Raw genomic sequence first — 22,964 nt, forward strand, 5'->3', positions numbered from 1 at the left:
ATGTGCAAAGAAAATAATTAAAATGGTTCATTAAATGTGAAGTAACTTAGCCATCGCAACCGAGACCTCTCAGAGCTCTCTGAGTCACTAAAGGTACTTGGACTAACAAAAGAAGCGTTTTCACTCAAAGCAATATAAAACTTAAATCGCTTTTCCTTATTAAAACTCCAGAAGAAAATATTCCCCGTTGATTTGCCTGAGCGATGTTTGTACTTTATTCATTCCAGCGAAATTAATTGTTTGGGAACACGGCCACCATTATTCCTAATTTTTTTCCCCCGAAAACCTGTAATGGTAGCGTGAGATTAAAAGAGAACAACGCGGTTATGGGCTAATTGGTTAATTAATAGGGACGTCCGGTGCCGAATTTTACACGCGGTCAGTTGGACGGTCGCCAGCGCGTAATAAAATGTCAGATTGAGCATATAACGTCACACGGATTTATATGAGGGTTTTTTTTTATTATTCAATTAAGTTATGTTTGTGAGTTTATGATTGTAATTATCATATTTTACCTATGCATTCGAAACTAGAATATTTTGTAGGGCTGAGTTAACTTGCTGGCTTTAATTTTATGCTACACATAGAAGAAGAAAAAAAAAACAAATAACTCATCTGAACTGTGTCTTAATATACTTCGAAATTGGCTTATTGTATTAAACAAGTTTCATCAATTAAAAACTAATAATTCTTGTATCTTTTGATATTTTGTTTAACATTATTGTAATATCTCAATACGATGGAACGTTTTGAGATGTCATAGTAATATACTAAGGATTTATTTTCTCTTACTCTGTAGCAAATGCTTGGTAGAAAGATTTTATTTGTTGTTTATTACTTACATCAGAGTTTACTGAGTTAGTGCGGGACGGCGGTGTGGGCGAGGTGACGCGTGATGAGCTCGGCTCTCGCTCGGAACTTGCATGTGGGTCTGTATTGTTTGTTGTTTCTGCAACATTTTGCTAGAGGTTAGAATTTGTGTGTTCACCAAATTTATTAACAACTATGTTTATGTGGATGTGTATGTTAGTAACAACTTCTTTTATTTTTAGAACATTTTCAAAAATACTTCCTAAATTCATTCTAAAATTACGTAATCAATTTTGGATTTTAAAATAGGAGCGATCTGCTATTACAACTGTATTAAAAGCATACATCATTTGACATTAATTGACGTTACAATTGTAGATTGTGATAGTTTTATTTATCTTCCAATTTCATTATCCGATATTGTAATTATGCCACAATGACACTGTAATAACTTAAGGTGGATTTATATTTGACTGCCGTGTCGTGTCATGACGTGATGGCTAGCGTTTACAATTATGTCGTGTTATGACGCGTCAGAACGATATTTTGAATCAATACAGCCGAGTAATCGGATTCTGATTCAGATTTTGAAGAAGATATTCAATTTTTAATGCTCGCAACTCTTTTAAAAAAAGAAAGAAAGAGAACGAGATTTTGAATTCATCCAATTAATAGACAAATATATTAAACATATATTATATTGTTTATGTTTTATATTATAAATAACATTATATTGTCGTACAATTTCAATTAAGTCATCCATTTTTAAGAGCCAAATAAACTATAATTTTATATTTTAAGTAAATAAACGAGCGACGCTGATGCGTCATAACTCAAAACTGTTCACATTAATCTGACGTGTCGTGGTGGCGCCGTTTCAGCACCTCCCGAAACCCGCTTACCTGACGTGAATCAGGATCGGTTCTGATACAACACATCAGAAGCTATCACGACAGGACACAATACATAAATGTAAACGTTGTCATATAATTGTGCTTGCAGGCAAACGAAGCAAAACCGACTTCAATTATATCGACAATTCATACAAATTAGATAGACGAAAAAATAGTCAAGTAAATACGCTTTATTAAAGATTACTCCAAAAGTTGTAATCAAATCTCGATGAAATTTAAATTTGGTCACATGATAAACATCGGCTTTCGATTACATTAAAAATCATTAAAATTGGTACACCCAGTAAAAAGTTATGCGGATTTTTGAGTTTTCCTCCATTTATCTAGGATCCCATCATCAGATCCTAGTTTTCTTATCATGGTACCAAACTAGGGATATTTCCCTTCCAACAAAAAAAGAATTATCAAAGTCGGTTTATAAACGACAGAGTTATCCCCGAACATACATTTAAAATATATATATATATACAGTCGAATTGAGTAACCTCCTCCTTTTTTGAAGTCGGTTAATAAAATGTATGATACCGATTCTATTCTGATGCGACACAACACGACACGTCAGTCAAATATAACCCGCCTTAATTAATCAACTCAAGATCACATTTCTGGTCTAGAGTTTAAATTTTTATTTCACTTTGACAATAGCTTCTAAGATTTGAATAAAGTTTCATATTTTGAAATATAAACGCCCTCAGCGTCAGACCACGTTTTAGCTTTACATAGCTTTCATAAGACTACCGATCTGTTTGTATTCATTAATATAATCGCTTGTTGAATTAGCATAGTTATTTTGTAATATTTTGTAAAAAATCACGGGCAATTAATAGTCCATAGATGTCGTTTAGGCTATAAAAAAACTTCCAGTCGAGGTTTCTTACTTGATTCAGCAGGAGGTTGGTGATGGTTCTCAGTGTGTCTACGCAACGATCGCGCATCGCAGTATGATTTACCACATCCATCTGCTTTGCATTCATATGGCTTCTTATTACGATGTGTTAGCATATGTCCATTACTGAAATAATAAGAATATTAAGATTTTCGTTAAAGTAAGCCATATCTGATTTTTCAGTCACAACTTTTGTCTTAAGAGTTACTGAATAAATCCTTTAAAGCTTAAAATGCATTGGAACGGCAGTATAAAATCCCTATAATATTTATTTTATTCTATTTTAAATGTAAAGGAGTTCAGTCGTCTTTCTTAAAGTCAATACTATTGCGGACGTCATAGTTGTATTTATTTTCAACATTTTACTATTTTTATAGTAAAACAGTATATTTCCGATATCTGTGAACACGTGTGAGATATTTTTAGAAATTTATTATTAATTGTCAATTCGATTTTATTATTATACTGTCTGATAAAAATTATAATAAAAAACGCCAGTTTTCACGGGACAAATTGTATTTTAAACAGAAACTTCATACCAATTTAACCCGGTTACATTCACAAATAGGTCACCAGATAACACAGCCACTTTGGGTCGAGTCGATACGCGCATTTTGAGCATTCATTAATATTCATACAGCGTTAGCAACTACGATTAAAGGGACGAATTTCGGACGCACAATGACTTAACGGGAATATGAACACTCCTTCATGGTTAGTGCTAGTTCGATTTAATACCTAAATCTCAGAATATGTTAATTGAAATCTATTTGTTAAATCCATAGCGCATTTTACACAAAAAACATTGAAGTTATGAATTAATCTAGTGTCACAACACACTTTGTGACATTTTATTGTTAATGGTATTGTAAAATTCAGTTTAAAAGGGGTACGTTATTAAGGGGTAAGTTTTTTTATGTATGATTTTTTAATTGAGAATCGCCTTTAATGATTCTTTCGCAGGCGTCATTCCTAGTTTTGATTAACAAATATTCGGTAAACATTTTACAAGGAAAGAAATTATATATTTATACAATAGAGAAAAATATAAAAATATCTCCTAAACCTAGATTTTCACCTCAATCAAATCAGCATTAATTTTCATTATTTACAAAACATTCATTGCTGTAATGTTATTGTTATTGTTTTAGTCAATAAATTTATCGTTATGGTAATTTACGTACAACTTGTACCCTAGTACAGGCTTGCAGAAAGATTGCATAATACTCACAGATGATCCTGTCTCTTGAAAGCTTTGGCGCAAGTTATACACACGTACTTTCGCTCGTCGCTGTGAGTCAATTTGTGCTTTGCTAGCGCCGAAGCGTTCCCGAACACTTTGTTACATACCTGCGAACAACAACATTGTATGAGTTTCTTATTATTCTATACTATGTAAAGTAGTTTAACACAACACGGTGCTTTAGTGCATGTCAATAACAACAAGAGTCTAACGAGCTCTACGAGACACGGAAGACGACCAACTAGAAGATACTCGTACACCGATACCGAATCAATAATAAAGTACAATAAAAATGTACTGAATGGAAATCGTAACTGCCGACGTAATGGTAATTTCTTGCATCAACACAAGAACTTATGTCAATTATTAAAATAGTCTAAGTTAATGTTAGTTACCCATCCGGCTGGAAAAATTATAAAAAACCAATTTAATAAACCAAGATAGACCAAAAAAATCGATCTAACGGGTACATCGTTCCGTAGCTTAATTGCCTAGAGCACCGACAAGGTCAGTCAGAGATGCAGGTTCGATCCCCGCTAGAACGGTCGATTTTTGATATGATATTAAATAATGTCAAGATAGACCAGTTGACTGAAAATATGGATTTTAGCAGACAGTTCCGAATCTAATAATAATTTTTTTTAATTTAATATTAGCGAACCCGTTCGTTATCAAGTGCTAAATTTAATTTAAAGTGAGAAAAAGAAATATTTTACATGATATAACTAACGTTGGTATTCATAAAGCAGTCGAGTACACAATAGAAAACATGATATTTTTTAAAATAGCTTACAGGAGCAGATGAGGATCGAAATACAGCCATTAAATAGACAGTTGTAGATAGTATTAAAAGTATAGAACTTAAAATAATCTGTAGCAGCAGGGAAACTTCGAAACAGCAATCATTAACATACTTATAGATTTACGCAGACAAAAGTGTATGTGTCATTTAGATTGTTTTTTAAATATCAAAATAGAACAATTAGTGAGGGAACTTTCGAACTCAATATAGCGATAACTCATGAAGCTGTGACTTTTATTTGAGCCGTGATAAATAACTGTTATTACAAAATTTCCAAATAAAAATGATTGATTGCACATCTAAACCGCATCCAAACTGCCATATTGGATTTTTCAAACTCGAATATTTAATAGCGTTTTTAAATGTATCAAAAAATATACCAGTTTCAATATAATGGAGCCATGCATATTAATGAAGTATCAAAGTGTATTCTACACTTTAAGCTACAATCTGTATATGTATGTATTCGAATGTGTTGGTAAGCTGATTTATATAAAATTAAATATATTAGATGTAGAGATATGAGGAAAACTGTTTCGTAGAGCTTTATTTAGGAACGATTTTAACAATAGGCTAATTAGGCTTATAAGAGATTTAACGGGAATACGAAAATTCGTATGAGGCAGAAAAATTTAAGACTATTCATTAAAAAATAAAAATAAAAATAATTTATTTCTATAATTTATCATCGAGTTTTCCCAGTAAGTAGTCAAAGACACTTGCATTGGCAATGACTTGCTACTTCCCTTACGGATTATTAAGACTATGGTAACGCTTAAAATTAAAATTTTAACATTTAATCTAAGTGTAAGTGTTGTGTGTGTATGTGTGTGTGGGTGTGTATGTGTGTGTGGGTGTGTATGTGTGTGTGGGTGTATATGTGTGTGTGTATGTGTGTGTGTGTGTGTGTATGTGTGTGTGTATGTGTGTGTGTGTGTGTGTGTGTGGATGAGTGTGTGTGTGTGTGTGTGTGTGTGTGTGTGTGTCTATATGCGTGAGTACGCGTGTGATTGTGTGTGTGCCTTTATCTATGATTTATAAAGTATGTTTAGGTAAGTACTCAATGTACGTCGTATAAATTGGGACGCATAGTAGCGGTAAGGATGCACATTTTACTAGCTACACAAGACTCACGTCTCTTTTGGAGACATTAAGTTAGTCTAACTTGAACAGTGATGTTGCTGAGTAACGCCTACCTTGATTAAAAAAAAAATTTAATGTTTTAGAATAAAAAAGGACATGGGTTCAAAAGCCCGTGGATGTATATCACTTACATAAAAATAAAAAAAATTACTAGCTAATTTTAGCTATAAGATTTTCAACTTCAACAAAAGTAAGAGATTTCAACCATTTAGTTAATCTTCTTTTGAATTTATAATATTGCATTGGGTAAATGTTGGGTATCTGTTATTATTTGTGGAGTGTATTAATATAGAATTGACTTGTATCTTTGATTTAACCACAACAATAAGACAGTTGGAAAAATCCTTAATATTATTATCTAGTTGAAGATAGGACGAGTAAATTTTAGAGTTTGGAAGGCTTCATTCACCACAGTCAATAATAATTTTGGATAAACCGAGCAATATAAGATCACGGTCAGTTATAGTAGCGTTGATAACAGCAACAATAGCTGGATTGAGTCTTACATCCAAATGCAACATAACGTAATCAAAACAGGCGTTTTCTCTCGTAAGTAAATATAACCAGGCAGGAGACCATGCAAGGAAAGCACATTTAGATAAATGTGTGAATTACAGTGCTCCTAAGGGTTTTATGTATCAGTCGGAATCAAATTTATGTGAGATATGTACGTTAAGAGAGCTGATGAAACTATCAATGTTGGGAGTAGATGAAGAGCGATCAATTCCAAGAAAGGCGCAATTTGCAGTCACTGGTTAAAGCCCCGTGGCGTGAGAGGTTTGAATAAGAATGAATTTTGGATGGGTCATCTTTTCTCACAAAACTCTTCCAAAAGCCGTCCAGTAAGGCTTAAAAATTTTTTTTGGCGAAATTACGCGACAGGATAAATAGTTGGGCTTTAGCAGTAAGCTGTTCTGTATACGGCGTATCTTCGTGTATATAAGGCGTATCTTCATTTATTGTAAAACCAAGATCTAAATCTAAATAATTTTTATTTCCGTATTTACACGACAGATTCAAGTAACAAAAAAGGAACAATTAGTTTCTAGGTGTAATTTGAAAGTAATTACTAAGTATGATCTCTACTTCTCCTAGCTAGGTAGCTGAGCTATCTGTATTAAGGAGAAGCGATTTTCCTCCCAAGAATTCTACAATTTTTACTTTTCATTAGTTTGCCACGAGTTGTTCAGAATTCAAAGTTACATTATAGATTATAAAGTTACATTATTATATTCTACAAAAGATTATATACATAATTTTTAATATTAAGTATATTAAGAGTGAAATAATAAAAAATAAAAAAACAAACAAAATCAAGAAAAAATATGAAATAAAGATAGTAATTTTGTAACAGATATGTCTGCATGGTTTCAACTAAGGGTATGTTTGGTATATGTTTATGTTTGTGTTGGTGTGTATGTTTGTGTAGCTGTGTATGTTTGTGTGTGTGCAAGTATGCTGATATGTCTTTTATCAGGAAATTTGGTAGATGCCCTACATGGTGACAGAATTAAGCAATCAGTTTTAGGAGTTCTTCAGTTTCGTCATAAGTTTTAGAAAGAAGAAAGTAGATACTTAGCTTGCAATTCACACGCTTTTTATATTAAATTTCTTGGTTTTTCAGTGATAGGGAAGCTGTTTTGCCTCTCATTGCGCGCCTTTATTCTAAAAATGTCTTTTATGTCTCGTGGGCAAAAATCGAGGTTTATCGAGGGTTATCGACGTTTTCGAAAGACAGCTTATAATATGAATTAAATCCTCTCTATTCTCAGGCGTTTTTCTAGGTAACTTAACTGAGGTAGGGCCCAGCAGGAATTTCCTGTTCAAAATATGGAGCAGCCCGACTGGGGTAGTACCTCGACCTTACAGAAGATCACAGCTAAATAATACTGTTTTCAAGCCGTATTGTGTTCCTGATGGTGAGTAAGGTGACCAGAGCTCCTGGGGGGGATTGGGGATTGGGTCGGCAACGCACTTGCGATGCTTCTGGTGTTGCAGGCTAATCATAATAAGCTACGGTAATCTCTTACCATCAGGTGAGCCGTACGCTTGTTTGCCGACCTAGTGATATAAAAAAAAAAAAATAGGAACGTTTTTTATTTCGAAGCTCGTTTTGCGTGAGGTTCATTGAAGGTCTTCTATTTTATTCCCAAGAAGTGATAGAGAGGGAGGTACTCACAATCCTTTTTTCTGATTCCAATTTTTTAAATCTTCTAAAATTCCTTGTTTTGTGCTATTAACAGACAGACGTTTATTCTATATTTGCAGTTACTTTGTGCAGGTATTTTATCGGTCTTTTCAGTAATCACGTTCTGAACTTCAATGTTATTAATATTAATTTGAAATTAACTACTAATATTTAAAATAAACATGTAAAAATAACAATGTGAGTGAAATTGCACGCATCAACTACTAATTTATAATCAATATTTCGAACCTTAATAAGTCTGTACTATAGCACATAATGAAATGATTACTGGTATTTCAAACAATGAATCAATAATTACGAGCATTTGATACAATTTAGATGGCACACAAACACAACACAAACATCAAATACACAGCGGAATATTCCCGACTCGACGCCATTGTTTTCAATAATATTACCGTACATTTGAATATTTTACTAGAGCCCAAGAGTTTTGGTAACGTTTTCTTGACAATTTTGTTCACTGTACTATTTGTTCGTATAGAAATATATATCCCTCCATCGATCTCTTTTATTATACCATCTAAATAGGGTTATTGGTGTATCGGCAGAAAGGTTTTTATTGTGGATTTTTATCTCCGCTTCAATGTTTCACTCAAACGAAATATAATATGGTTTCATTTATTTAAATGTTTGCTTTTTAGGCCGTATTTTAAAAATGCGATATTGATGTTTGCTAAACGTTTTTCCATTCGGCAAATGGATTACATCATCACGGTATAGTTTTTAATTGAATTATATTAGTTTTGTATAAAATGTTTTTAAAATAAAGACCGACCTGCTGTACCTTATATTCTCTTAGTTTTTGAACTCCAATAAAGAAATATTTCATTAAAAAGGATCTGTTAAAGTTGATGCGAACTGTTAATGCTATGTGAACGATATTCAAGTAGGTAACATTTATAAATGACTGGCCCCAATTTAATTTTTAGTAAATGATTAAGTTAGTACCTTTGTTCATTTAACGAACAAGTCAAGACTTTTATTTTATAGTTAATTTATTTTCTCAAATTAAATAAACGAAAAAAATACACACATTAAGGGCCACAAAGTTAAAGGAAGCGTGCACATTTTTATTTGTTACAATTGTAACTTAAGCAAAATTTTTTGTCGACCGAGATCGACACTCAACCGCAAAACATTTCGCTCACCGGAACACACGCCAATTTTTATGTCGAAATAATTGACACCCGAGGGATCTTTCTTCTTTCTCGTATGGAATTTAGAATGGCCAAAATTCCCAATTGGGCTTACCTAACCTGTACCTTAATGTGACAGGATGTAAACGTTTCCGTCATTTATTTTAAAAATGAATAACAAACGTACAGAAATGTCGTAAGTTTATATATACATATATATTTTTTATTTTGATTATATCGTGTATCTTTCGTGTAACTTTTAGTTAAGACACATTTTAGGCTGTTAAACTTTTATAATACTATGTTATATAACATTTACACTTTTTTTTGTTGAACAAGCAATATAGTGTTAAGCTATAACGGATCAGATATTTTTCAGTTGAACAATAAAAATTGTACAAAAAGAACACAATTCATCATCATCATCATCATCATCATTCCAGCCTATTGCAGTCCACTGTTGGACATAGGCCTCCACAAGTTCGCGCCAAAAATGCGTGAACCCATGTATGTTGCCCATAGTCATCACGCTGGGCAGGCGGGTTGGTGACTGCAGGGCTGGCTTTGTCGCACCTAAGACGCTGCTGCCCGTCTTCGGCCTATGTGTTTCAAAGCCAGCTGTTAGATGGTTATCCCGCCGTCGGTCGGCTTCTTAAGTTCCAAAGTGGTAGTGGAACCTTGTTATTCCTTAGTCGCCTCTTACGACACCCACGGGAAGAGAGGGGGTGGCTATATTCTTTGGTGCCGTAGCCACACAGTTAGTAAAACCAAAAATTCATTTCAAATAAACAAAAAAAATTTTATAACATTTTATACGTGTAAGGTTTTATTTTAAAAACGAAATTAAGTTTTAAAAAGTCAAAAAGTTTTTTAAAGAAAAATTAAACTTCGCTAATGAGTTAAATCCGCCAATTCGCAGTGAAGCAGAGTAGAAAATTAAGCTCTTATCTTTAACAGGAAAAAAGGCCATCAGCGGGACACAGACTTACAATCTGACCATATTTCATTATGTTACTAGTTGCGCTTCGTGGTTTTTATCCATGTAACGTAAACGGGATATTTAATAATTAATTTTATCAAAGTTTTATCATATGAGTTATTTAAATATGTATCATTATGCCTAGGTACATGTGAATATTGTCATATTAATCCCATATATGATATTATACCCTCCTCTCTAATTCTCTACTCAAAGCGACGAATTTTGAAAAATCTTTCTCACATGACATGATTTTGAGCATAACATCAAAATCTTTTCGTAATTTCAAACGTATATTATTAATTGTTTGAGCTGGACATGATGGCTACGATGATCGTTCATATCCAGAACCAGAGAACAAGACCCATTTTCCTCCGTGGTGGGGTAAGACATGGAGATGTAATATCACCGAAACTGTTTACCACTGCGCTGGAGGATGTCTTTAAGACCTTGGATTGGGGGGAACGTTGATACGTCAACGGCGAATGCATCTCTCACCTTTGTTTCGCCGCCGATATCTTCATCTTTGCGGAGACGTTGGATGAGCTAGCCAAATGCTGGCCGTCCTAAACCTGTCCTCCCGACGTGTCGGTGTCGGTATGGACGTGGACAAAACGAAAGTTATGTTTAACAGTCAAGTCATACCGAGACCGGTATTGGTCGATGGTACCCTTATCGAAGTTGTCCAGGGTTATATTTACCTAGGCCATACCACCCAACTAGGCCGCAACAACTTCGAGAAGGAAGCCGATAGGAGGATTCGATTGGGCTGGGCGGCATTTGGCAGGCTTCGTCGAGTTTTCACTTCGAAGATTCCGCAATGCTTGAAGACAAAAGTTTTCGAGCAATGTGTCCTGACTGTGTTAACATGCGGAGCCAAGACGTGGACACTGACGAAGGAACTGGTCCACCAGTTTAAAGTTGTTCAACGTGCAATAGATCGGGCTATTTTTGGGGTCTCTCTCTAAGATAGGTTTAGAAATGAGACTATCCACGAGAGGACGAAAGTAACCGACATAGCCCATAGAATTAGCAAGTTGAAGTGGCAGTGGGCTGGTCATCTGTGTCGCAGGACCGATAGCCGTTGGAGCAGACGGGTCCTGGAGTGGAGACCGCGTCTTGAAAAACGTAGTGTGGGACGTCCTCCGGCCAGTTGGACCACCGATCTACGTAAGATTGCCGGTGTGGACTGGATGAGGATTATGGAAAACCGAAACCGAACCGAATCTGGCGCGAACTCGAATCGAATCGTGGAATCGACACGTCAATTGGGAAAATGCTTTTTTCTATTTTTTTGACTACTGTGATATTATATTATATAAAACTTAATTTACGTTTAGTTTAGTAATGCACTTTCCTGTTCTAAAGCAATAAATAATAACAATAACTGAAGTACGTCTTGAAATGTTTACTTTTATTTACAGATAACATATTACTAGTCCTCTTTCACAGAAAAAAATATAAGACTTTAATCCAATCGAGTGTATCTTTCATCTTGTGGCGACATCTATCGCGCGAAATACGAACGACTTCAAACTACGTAATTAGAGACGTAATTACTGACGTATGCTACATCGCGCTATCAGAGTTTTCAAAGTGAATAACTATATATACAAGATCCCGACAACAACCGTTGGGGCCGGTAGCCCGCCAGACACAACACCCGTCTGGCCGGAGGATCCTCCCTTTTCGATGGCGGACGTGATTCTTCACACTACGTTTCACACGCATCGCCAAACTGGTGACCCCGAGCATGAACATCAGCGCAACCTTCATCGTCATCATCACTTCCTCAAGCTTTCGAGTAGCGAGTAGCATCCAGCATCTACGACTTCAGCCAGCCAGCATCTACGGCTACTACGGGTATCCTGACCACCAGCATGCAGCGGACGCGCATTCCTGGTCATCACCCACAGCCTTCTCAGCGACTTTGGCACAGCACACTGCACTTCGGCCGGTCAGCAAGCAGAGACGCACTTCTCTCCTGGTCGACGCAGCAGCAGCCACTACGCAGCACTGCACCACTCCGACTCACTGGAGCATATGCAGCATCACCGCAGACAGTTCCGACTCACCGTGAACTATGCGGCATCTGGTTCCGACTCACTGGAACATTCCACTGGCCCGGCAAGCATCACAAGATGAATGGACGACTTAACCTGCTATCGACCTCCGGTCTCGGAGGGGAGTGATGTGGCGACATCTATCGCGCGAAATACGAACGACTTCAAACTACGTAATTAGAGACGTAATTACTGACGTATGCTACATCGCGCTATCAGAGTTTTCAAAGTGAATAACTATATATACAAGATCCCGACAACAACCGTTGGGGCGTTAGCCCGCCAGACACAACACCCGTCTGGTGGAGGATCCTCCCTTTTCCTCACGCTCCTAAAATCTATACGGTACAAAATAACTCCCTTCGCCACAATAGACCTTTCCTAGGGGACGTTTGTTAGCCCAAAAAATCGCTCGTTTCTCCACAATGAATACCCATCGAATATAATAGACATATAAAAATATGTAATGGCTTCCCGTCGCAGGGCCCGTTAACTTATCTTACCGACGGATCGACGTTTACGTAAGGTTTATGTCGTAGATCGTTTTTATTGGGAAATAAAGTAAGTGAAATGGCAACATTTATCTGTGGATGCTTGTTTTGATGCGATTAAGATTGATGGGGTTCGGTAATCCATGATTTATGATCTCATAATACGATAACTTGACAAAGTTACTAAGTAAGGATGAAAAAATAATTAGATATAATTATAATTATGATGGTTTCGTTATTATTGTGTATATTTCGTTTATTTAGTCTATTGCTCATTTATTATGTAACAAAGTAGTTATTACAAGTTTACCGATACTAATAAAATTAAAATAATGGTATACATAGCTAAAATATTACATCGAATAATTAAAATTTTACATTAATAATTATGTGAATGTAAATCTAAACAAACGTAATGTGCACATGAGCGGTAATTTTATACAATTTCGCTTATTACGCGGAAGCCAGTGAAATTTTGTTTCTAGCCAGCTTCCTGCCATTTCATTTCATAAAGTCCGACCCAATTTACGGGCCGTGACCCACATTAAAAATGCATGCGAAATCGGGTCGTGCGTCTTCTCGCAACATTTTTTCACTTGACATTGTTTTGTGAGAACTCTCTTCGTTCGGTAAGGCGTCACCGAGAGAAATGTCTTAACTTTCTTTCGTTATTTCGTGAGTTTAAATGTTTAGTAATAAAAGAAAAATCAAATGTTTATACGTTCATAACTTATCTAATGAAAGTTAGATATAGTTTGTCCATCAATCATTTAGTATTACAAAAAAGTTAAGTAAGTGCCGTTAGTATTTCAATTGATATCATCGGTCTAGGAGTTTGCCAGCCTTTCAAATAGTTATAACCCATATAAATTGATCTACTATTCAAGATAAAAATTTTTTTTACATATATTTTAACAACATATATGTTATTATGTATTTTATGATATATTTTAACAATGATAACATATTGATATTTAATCACCCTATCTTATTTTAAGCGAAGTATAACTTTGTAACAAAATATTTTTAAAATGATTCTAAAGTAATAGAGAGGTTTATTTTACATATGTGACAGTTATTACTGTTACAATTTATTTATATATATAAAAATTTCACGATGATTTTCACGATATATAAAATCCGAAACTACTGAACAAATTTTTATCAAATTTGTAAGCATCTGTAATTTAGTCCAACTTGGGAGATAGGATAGTTTTATCTCAATTGGACCCGGTAGGTGGCGCTGCTAACGGCATGTAACTCGGAAACTACTGAACCAATATTTATCAAAATTTTGTTAGCATCTGTAATTTGGTCCAATTTGGGAGATAGGGTAGTTTTTATTGTTGAAATCTCTATTTTCTGATGGTGTAAAAAAATATACATTACTATGGTAAAAGTTCTCAGAAAATGTTTTGCATCGACCGACTTAAAAAAAATGATATTTTGACATAAACATTTTCGATTGAAAATAAAATATTGAGGTCAAAATAAGGTGAAAAAATCAATAATTTAAAAATGCAGTGTGTTTTCGCCAAATTTTGTAGTTTAGCCGGAAATCGAGATAAAACGTTTTTTACTCTAAAATCCCCTCTTCCTACCACTTCCCGTTGTCAGATATGCTGTAATTTATTTTTCCTTTCATTTTCGTTGTATTCTCTTCCTTTTCCAATGGGTTTCATCCTACTATATTATCTTTCACTTTTTTTACCATTTCCAAAGGCTTAAAATTAAAAGCACTGGTTTTAAATTTTCATTATTTTATTTTTTAAATTTTAGTTGTGTATGTGTTTAAAATAAATTTATTTCCATATTATGTTTTTTATTATTTATTTCATTTTATAAGTCTTGCAGTACAGTGTCACCACCATGATTAGATTGGTTGAGATCTTTTTCAGAGATAATTTCAACAAGTTCCAATGCAATAACAATTTGTAATCATGTTTTGAAGTGTAATAAAGAATATATAGGTATGTATATACAAATCCGTTAGGATTTGTAGAAAAGTAAGAAATAATCCAAAAACTAAATAAACTACTATTTTAATTTATATTATTTGTAATCGAGCAGATTATTTATCGCTTCCCAAATTAAAAACGTGTCTAGTCTTCGACTCGTCGAATCGATAGAACTCAAGTAACAACAGGTGCGAAAGCCTAAAATATATCCGTCATAATAAATAAAGTGTGGGGATTTCGTGATCGTAATATCCATTTTCTCGTGACACAATTTCCGTGGAATGCGAGGATCATCGCGACATCTCCGCTGAGCCAAGGGACTGAGCTATACTCACGCATCAATTTACCAACTCAATTTTTTTATCTTTGAAAACTTGAAATTGTTTGACGCTAACACTGTACACGTTCGATCTTAATTATAATCGTTTCAATATTTTTGCAAATATTTGTTTATACTTAAAAATATAAATTAATATTTGATCGTAATAAAAATAGTTATATTTTTGTACAGAATAATCCCTAATAATATTATAAATATGAATGTTTGTTACTCTTTCACGCGAAAACTACTCAACCGATCATCATGAAACATAGTAAAAATATTCTTGGATGTATTAGAAGTAACGTAGAATACTTTTTACTAAAAAGATTCAATGCGAGTGAGGCCGGGTAAAAGCTAGTAATAAATAAATTGTTTTAAAATAACAAGTACAAATAGTTTTTTAACCAAAACTGTTAGATTATAAGGTTCACGTTATCAAATAAACAAAAAAAGAAACTCTGTAGTATTATTATTCTTTTTTATCAATGCACGTAAATATATTTTAGCTTCGCAAGTGATAAATTTTTTTAGCTTTTTCTAGTATTTACATTATCGTTCTATGTAAACGCACGGCTCTAAAAGTTTAAGTGGCAGAAATTGGTTCAATAGCATGCAATATGGTGCGCCCTATTTACTCGGGTGCGCACGTCTAAATCGGCCTCGTAGAGCGACGTGCCTGACGTGTCGCCAATGCAAATGAGCCATGACGATTAACTCTATTGTCGCGGAACTGTCAAGAGGTTCCGCTTAAAGCGTAGAATATTCATTGGAAATGAAAAGAGATTGGGAAATCTTTATTCGGCACCAGTTTTTAACGTTATGAGCTTTAAAAATTGTTGATATCATGCTAAACACTCAATTTTATGGTATTTGACGTTTGATAATCTAATAGAGACAGTTATAAGTATGTACTTTAAAAACATTAAACTTTATTTTCATTATAATATTAAATAATATTTGTCATAAAAAATATATATCAAAGTATATAAATCGAATAATCGTAATCTCTCAATGTTTTCTGTTTTTCCGATCGCGGCGGCTTTGCTTTTCGTGAATTGAATTGAAAATGGGATGAGTGCTTTTTGTTTATATATTCTATTTCGACGCGAAAAAAAAAATTCATTACGCATCTGTCAAGCACATAACCTTTCAAATTGGTAAAAGTTATTTATTATCTATTCTAATGTTATAAAGCTGAAAAGTGTCAGTTTGTTTAAACGCGCTAATCTTAGGAGTTACTGGTGTTGCACTACACGTGTTGCGGCCAACTTACCGAGAAAGTCTACAGGCAATTATTTTCCTCAAATTAACGCGTTTAAATCCACGGGGCACAGCTTCTTTATGTCTATTTAATAAGCCTTAAAAATTTAAAGTGGCTTTTTTCACGATTTAGCCTGTCACATCCCACTGCTTGGCATAGGAAAACATAGTCAAGTGACTACGTGTTATAAAAGATTACTCAAAAAGTACTCCTCAGATCTCAATTAAATTTAAATGGGACCACATGACAACAAAAAATCGAATTGAGAACCTCCTTCTTTTTGGCAGTCGTTTTAAACAGTGACCGTGAAATGTTTAAAAACGTGTATCATTAACGTGATACAAACGGTACAGTTAAATTTAAATTTAATTTAATCAAACATTCACGTTCATACAATGTGTAATGAGATCCTTTATCATTATGTTTGATCCATCACAATGCTTCTGATTCTGTACAGTATTTGCTTGTTGTTCTATAGCCTTGTCCGTCAGAGTATTAAAGTCGTAAGAACTATTGATCCGAGTCGCTTGACTGCTAACGTTTCCATACTTCCGGTCTAGCACAGCCAGACCTGTCTTAGTAATTAGACTACGTACAATTTCCTTGTCAGCAATAATGTATTAAGTAATTTGTGTAGTTATAAACTTGTTTTTGTTTCTTTAATTAAGGTATTTTTTGTTCTTGTGAATTTGTTTCGTTAATTTTTAGGTTCCCTTTTCCACATAGCCTTATTTTGATATATTTTAATAATCCACGAAAGACAATTTAATAAAAATCACAACACGGTGTTAATATTTTTGTACGTGAAAACAAAACGGTGTAGTGTAACAATGGAATTATTTGAATGGCGCATTTTTTCCCAGTCTGACTGCGATTTCACCTTCGTTTTTGTTCCTTCGCTTTGAATGCCAACCATTTGTCAACGCTGTCAAGGCTTTTGTCTCCTTACTCTCTATATTTTAGTCTTTTAATTTAAAACTTAATTATTTTTGTTTAGTAAATGTTGTTTAAATTGATAATCGTGATAACGTCGATCGATGAACGAGATCGTGATTTTTTATTTAGTTTTTACTTCGACTCGCGCTTAGAAGTTTTATTTCTATTAAGCATGATGTATCTTTCTGTAAGTGTTTGTTACATCTAGATTAAGCTATGTATATTATGTATTTTTGTTTTTGTATGTATTGATGTAAACAAATGTTGGTGGATCAATAAATAAATAAACAAATTGCAAGTTATAACTTGATATTTATAATACAACTGTAAAAGCCCATTTTTGTATATTGAAGATATTGCAAAAATGATTTTGTAGGGCACTCTGCCCTACAAAATCATAGTCGATACAGAATCCAAAAATATGCTTTTCTTCAGTTTTTGTTTGTCTTCATCTTGGGCGTGTATCGCGCTGAAACTACTAAATTAATTCGAATGAAAATTGGTTCGATTTGAATTAACAGTAGCAGATAGGACACAGGCGACTTTTAGTCCCGAAATTCAGCACATTTCCCTTGAAAGAGGGTATTTTTTAATTAAATATGGACAAAATAGGGATGCAGTTGGTGTAAAATATAATGTATAAAATGTGTTCTAGGTTGTTCTATGAAAGATAAAATTTTTATTATCTTTAAAATAAAAGGTAATTTTTTACGTTACTAGTTAGTTAAAATCTTAGAAACGTGTAAAAAATTATACAAAATATAGTTTAAAAATCTTTGAACTTTTCTACAGATGCGAAACAAATATTATGTCTACGTAATTTCATCTTCAATTTCTTCATTTCACACAAAGCAATATACGGCCGTCAAATTCACTTTAGCGGAGTGCCATCAAATGTTCATTATTTTGATAACAAATGTCCATTCTTGTTGTTTAACTAACCGTGCAACATTTCCTTCCCCTGTCATAAAAACTGACCTTTTTCTTTTATGGTCACATGGACAATTGAGGGAATATAATGCGAATTTGTCGATATAATCCAACACTTCGTAGATTGGACAAAGGTTACCTTTTTAAGAAAACGTAAAAATCTAGGGAGAAAGCGGAGATTAGACTTTCAATAACATGTAGAATATTGACGTGGCATCAAAAGAATAGTTTTATACCCTTATTTATTATTTGTTAGTAGAAAATTCCTTTTAATAAACGTTTATTTAAAATAAAAGATGCTGTATAGTAAATATATACGGCAAAATTTAACAAAAAATTGGTAGTTACATAAATTGATGGCAAGAAGGCTTTTTTTTCTTTTTTTAAATATAACAAAGTCGGCAAACAAGCTTACGGCTCACCTGATGGTAAGCAATTACCGTAGCTTATAAATGTCTGCAACACCAGATGCATCGCAAGCACGTTGCCAAGCCCATCCCCAATTCCTCCCAGGAGCTCTGGTCACCTTACTCACCAACAGGAAAAGAACACTTCATGAAAACAGTATTATTTAGCTGTGATCTTCTGTAAAATCGAGGTACTACCCTAGTCGGGCTACTTCATATTTTGAAGAGGGAAATTTCCTGCTATGCTCTGCCTTATTTAAATGCTACATTTTTGAATAAATTCACTATTTTTTTTGCAAAGACTTTTTCCAAAACTCTTAGACTCTTCACTATTCTTAATATGAAGCAAAACCAGTGGTTTGACGCAGATAACGTCAATTATTAGGCTTCTTGCTTACTATCACGGTTATTTCCAGTAGGCATGATAAGAGAAAGAACGTCGTTGACGGTTAGAACTTTTATATAGCTTTTATAAAACTTAAGCGAACTTTTATTAAAAAGGTCATATAATCTAAAAGAATCAACCATTTTTCAGTGTGAACATCTGTCTGTGCTCATAGAACAGAGGAGATCAGAACAGGAGAGTCATATATATTTTTATACTTTAACAGTCACTACGAACGGGTGAGTCACCGGTGGTCATGGCCCTGCAACGTTACCAAAATATAGTTCCAAATAACAATCTTTGTAAGTCCCGTAGAGTTGTAGAGTCTTAATATATTACAATTTTTTAAAATAAATTTAGATTTGAAAAATTAAAACCATTACGACTAACAATTGAAAGTATTCTTAAAATTTCGGTCATGTACGTAGTTTATACTTTTGGAATATATTTTTTATAGTATCATATAGAGTTAATGTAGGCTTCGGGGCGTCTGAGTTTAGGGTGCGAGGATAAACTCTATTCGTGTAAAGTTTAACAACAAAACACTTCTCAAAGAGAAAGGTCCCTTTATTCGTCTTTTACTATCGAAATTTATTCCATCCAACCTTCATCAATCACGCGTACGCCTAAACCGGTGACTGACGTGTTAACAGGTGATTTCATCTCTTTCACGCTGTAACGAATGTAGCGTGACATAGCGTGTTTTTTATACATTTTTGTTTTTTGTTATAGAAAATGAAGAATTTGATGAAATGTCAACTTGTAATAACTTACTAATACAATATAAATACTCTAGCTATTAAGAAAAACGAATCAAGGCTTAGTTTCTCTTTGATACAAACTACATATACTGTAGTGACATATCCCTATTATAGATTCTATAAATAATTACAGATTACCTACTGTCTCGATGTTCATGTCAGGATAGCTTTAAGAAAAACCAGAGAATGTCCAATTATAGGACACGCCCTCAATTTCAAAAGCTAAAGTTTCAGTACACGACCGCAAGCGTTCATTTGGAATTACCTGGAGTGGTTTGGCTGGCTGCCGAGATCGTTTATTGGGTCGCTTTAATATACCGGGGAACGTTGGACAGCGTTTTGTTATTGCTATGAAGCTTACTTAACCTATATCACAGAGATGCTATGAAAACAAATGTGTACTTGCTTCTAATGAGGGATTTCGACAAAACGTTCTTTTCTTCTTTTTTATTTGAAATTATATCGAAAACATAAGCCCCGAGTTTCACGTGTATAGATGATTGATATCGTCATATCATACGCATTTTCCTTTGTTTATATATTAGTTTATCAGTCAGTCTATCAGTCAGCTCAGCCTATTGCAATCCACTGTTGGACATAGGCCTCCCCAAGTTCGCGCCAGACATCCCGGTTTTCCGCAATCCTCATCCAGCCTAAACCGGCAATCTTACATAGATCGTCGGTCCAACGGGCCGGATGACGTCCCACACTGCGTTTGCCAAGATGCGGTCTCCACTCCAGGACCCGTCTGCTCCAACGGCCACCGACATGCTGGGAGGACTCGTTTAGGCCGGCCAGCATCTGGCCTAACTCATCCAACGTCTCGTCAAAGATGACAATATCGTCGGCGAAACGAAGGTGAGAGATGAATTCACCGTTCACGTTGATGCCTCGTTCCCCCCAATCCAAGGTCTTAAAGACATCCTCCAGCGCAGTGGTAAACAGTTTCGGTAATATTACATAACAGTTAATGTACATATATAATAAAAAGGTAAAACTTATTGTTGTTGAAGGGGGAACGACCATTTTTGTGTATTTTGCGAATGTCTATTTTTAACCGACTTCCAAAAAAGGAGGAGGTTCTCAATTCGACTGTATTTTTTTTTTATGTAGTCAGTAGTTTATGTATATGTACATCAGAATTTTTGACCGTGTGGACCGATTTCGACAATTTTTTTTTAATCGAAAGGTCTTGTGTGCCAATTGGTTCCATTTAAATTTATTTGAGATCTAACAACTACTTTTCGAGTTATATCTAATAATGCGTTTTTACTTGACGCTTTTTTCGTCGACCTACGTTGTATATACGACATAACTTTTTATTGGATGTACCGATTTTGATAATTCTTTTTTTGTTGGAAAGAAGATATCCCTAGTTTAGTACCATAATAAGAAAACCAGGATCTGATGAAGGGATCCCAGAGAAATCGGGAGAAACTCTTGAAAATCCGCAATAACTTTTTACTGGGTGTACCGATTTTGATAATTCTTTTTTTGTTGGAAAGAAGATATCCCTAGTTTAGTACCATGATAAGAAAACTAGGATCTGATGATGGGATCCCAGAGAAATCGAGGGAAACTCTCGAAAATCCGCAATAACTTTTTACTGGGTGTACCGATATTGATAATTTTTAATTTAATCGAAAGCTGATGTTTGTCATGTGGTCACATATAAATTTTATTGAGATCTGATAACTACTTTTTGAGTAATCTTTGATAACGCGTAGTTACTTGACTATTTTTTCGTTGATCTACGTTGTATTACTCGTCGATGTAATTGAAGTCGGTTTTTTTTTCGTTTGCGAGCAAACACAATTATTTATTTTGATTCGTAACAGTGAAGATGAATGTTTATAGCAAATCGGTGGCGTGACTACTAAAAGCTAGACAAAATATATTGTTAAACACATGTGCATGTGCACAATAAAATTCAACTAAATTAGCTTATACTTTTTTAATTTTTGTGATAAGTAAGGATTGAAGAGCATTATTAAAACCCTAACATAAACTTTAGTAATATGCAGTCAGTCTGAATGGGGTAACTAACTGGATTGGACCACACAACGAGTTTATGGTTGTATGGATGAAGCTAAGCTAAGTAAATCAGTTTCGACACGTTATTTGTAATTTTGATATCAACGCAATCGATGTTTAGTCTCCCCTAAAACGGATTGTGATTGGCTTGCCGTTCTTAAAGTTTCTAAGATATACGTAATTTAATGTTGGATGTGGCGGAGCTTATCGCAGGCTGGCAAGCGCCCAAACCCAGCTCACTGCTGGCTTTGCGTCAGACCACGGCTCAAGTCCGGTTAAGTTAATACCACAACATATGAATACACATTTTGTCGGGTACATAAAATTCGCGATGCCATGTGTTATGTTAAAACCACAGTCAATATAAAATTCTTCGAGTTTTGTAAAATTGTAATGTACTACAAATTTTTTTATTGAATCAGCATATACAGTTGAAATAAAACTTAGAAATAAAAGAAATCTTTACAATATCAAACAATGTACAAAGCAATTTTTTTTCAACTTATTTCAACTTTTTATTTACATCAAAAATTATTAGATTAATGAAATTTTGTTTGTCAATTCGTGTATATGAAATATTTCAACTTTTCCTGGTAAGAGGCGGATAAACAACTTAAGTTATTGTGACAAACGGTGGAACGAAGCGAAACGAGACCTTATTTTTTATTTTCTGTACAATAATCGAGTTCGTAAAATATTCCGTGAACTTAAAATATTTTTAAGCAAACAGTAATTTTTAACAAACAAGTTTATGTAAAAATTTGATCAATTAAGTGCTGTTTTAAAAGCTTTTATTTAATTTGCAATGTATGTAAGTGTGTAGGTATACATGTACATATATATGTTGGAAAATTGGAATATGTGGAATCTTGCAACTTAATTTTGAAGCAATTTTTGATATCTTTAACGGATTAAGCTAAAATATTTAAATATACGTTTAATTTAGATGACAATTCGTGTTTAACTATATCTAATACTATTAAACGAGCAATTCTTAAAATCGATATAGCTAAGATTCATTTTTAGAAAATATAGTTTTATTCCTGTTTTTAGGCACTGAAAAAATGGCTACAATATCATTAGAATCCGAAGGTAAATTTCGCAATTGTCAATATAGTTGTTATAGCTCAGGTGGGAAATCGGCCGGTCGAGATCGACCGAGAAAACCACGGTTCAAATCCCATGTCAATCGATTATTTATTTCCTTTTTTTTCTAATTGCACTCATGATTTTTTATTTAAATAAACAGTTCATATTTCTTATTATTATGTCGGTAAAATCGAAAAATATT

The 22,964-nt window shown here is 34.1% G+C and overlaps 1 protein-coding gene across 1 annotated transcript in view; it reads right to left on the reverse strand.

The window, feature by feature from the left end:
• The window catches only part of LOC123662465, a 102,476-nt gene that overhangs the window by 25,929 nt on the left and 53,583 nt on the right, over window positions 1–22,964 (reverse strand). The window contains exons 5-7 of the mRNA XM_045597307.1: window positions 3,842–3,960; window positions 2,603–2,736; window positions 843–949 (exon numbers count right to left, since the gene is read on the reverse strand). Of these exons, the coding sequence (XP_045453263.1) occupies window positions 843–949; window positions 2,603–2,736; window positions 3,842–3,960 (360 nt within the window). The remainder of the gene's footprint in view (window positions 1–842; window positions 950–2,602; window positions 2,737–3,841; window positions 3,961–22,964) is intronic.

Source organism: Melitaea cinxia, chromosome 18 (assembly GCF_905220565.1).
Source record: "Melitaea cinxia chromosome 18, ilMelCinx1.1, whole genome shotgun sequence".
In the NCBI taxonomy this organism is placed as follows: Eukaryota; Metazoa; Arthropoda; class Insecta; order Lepidoptera; family Nymphalidae; genus Melitaea; species Melitaea cinxia.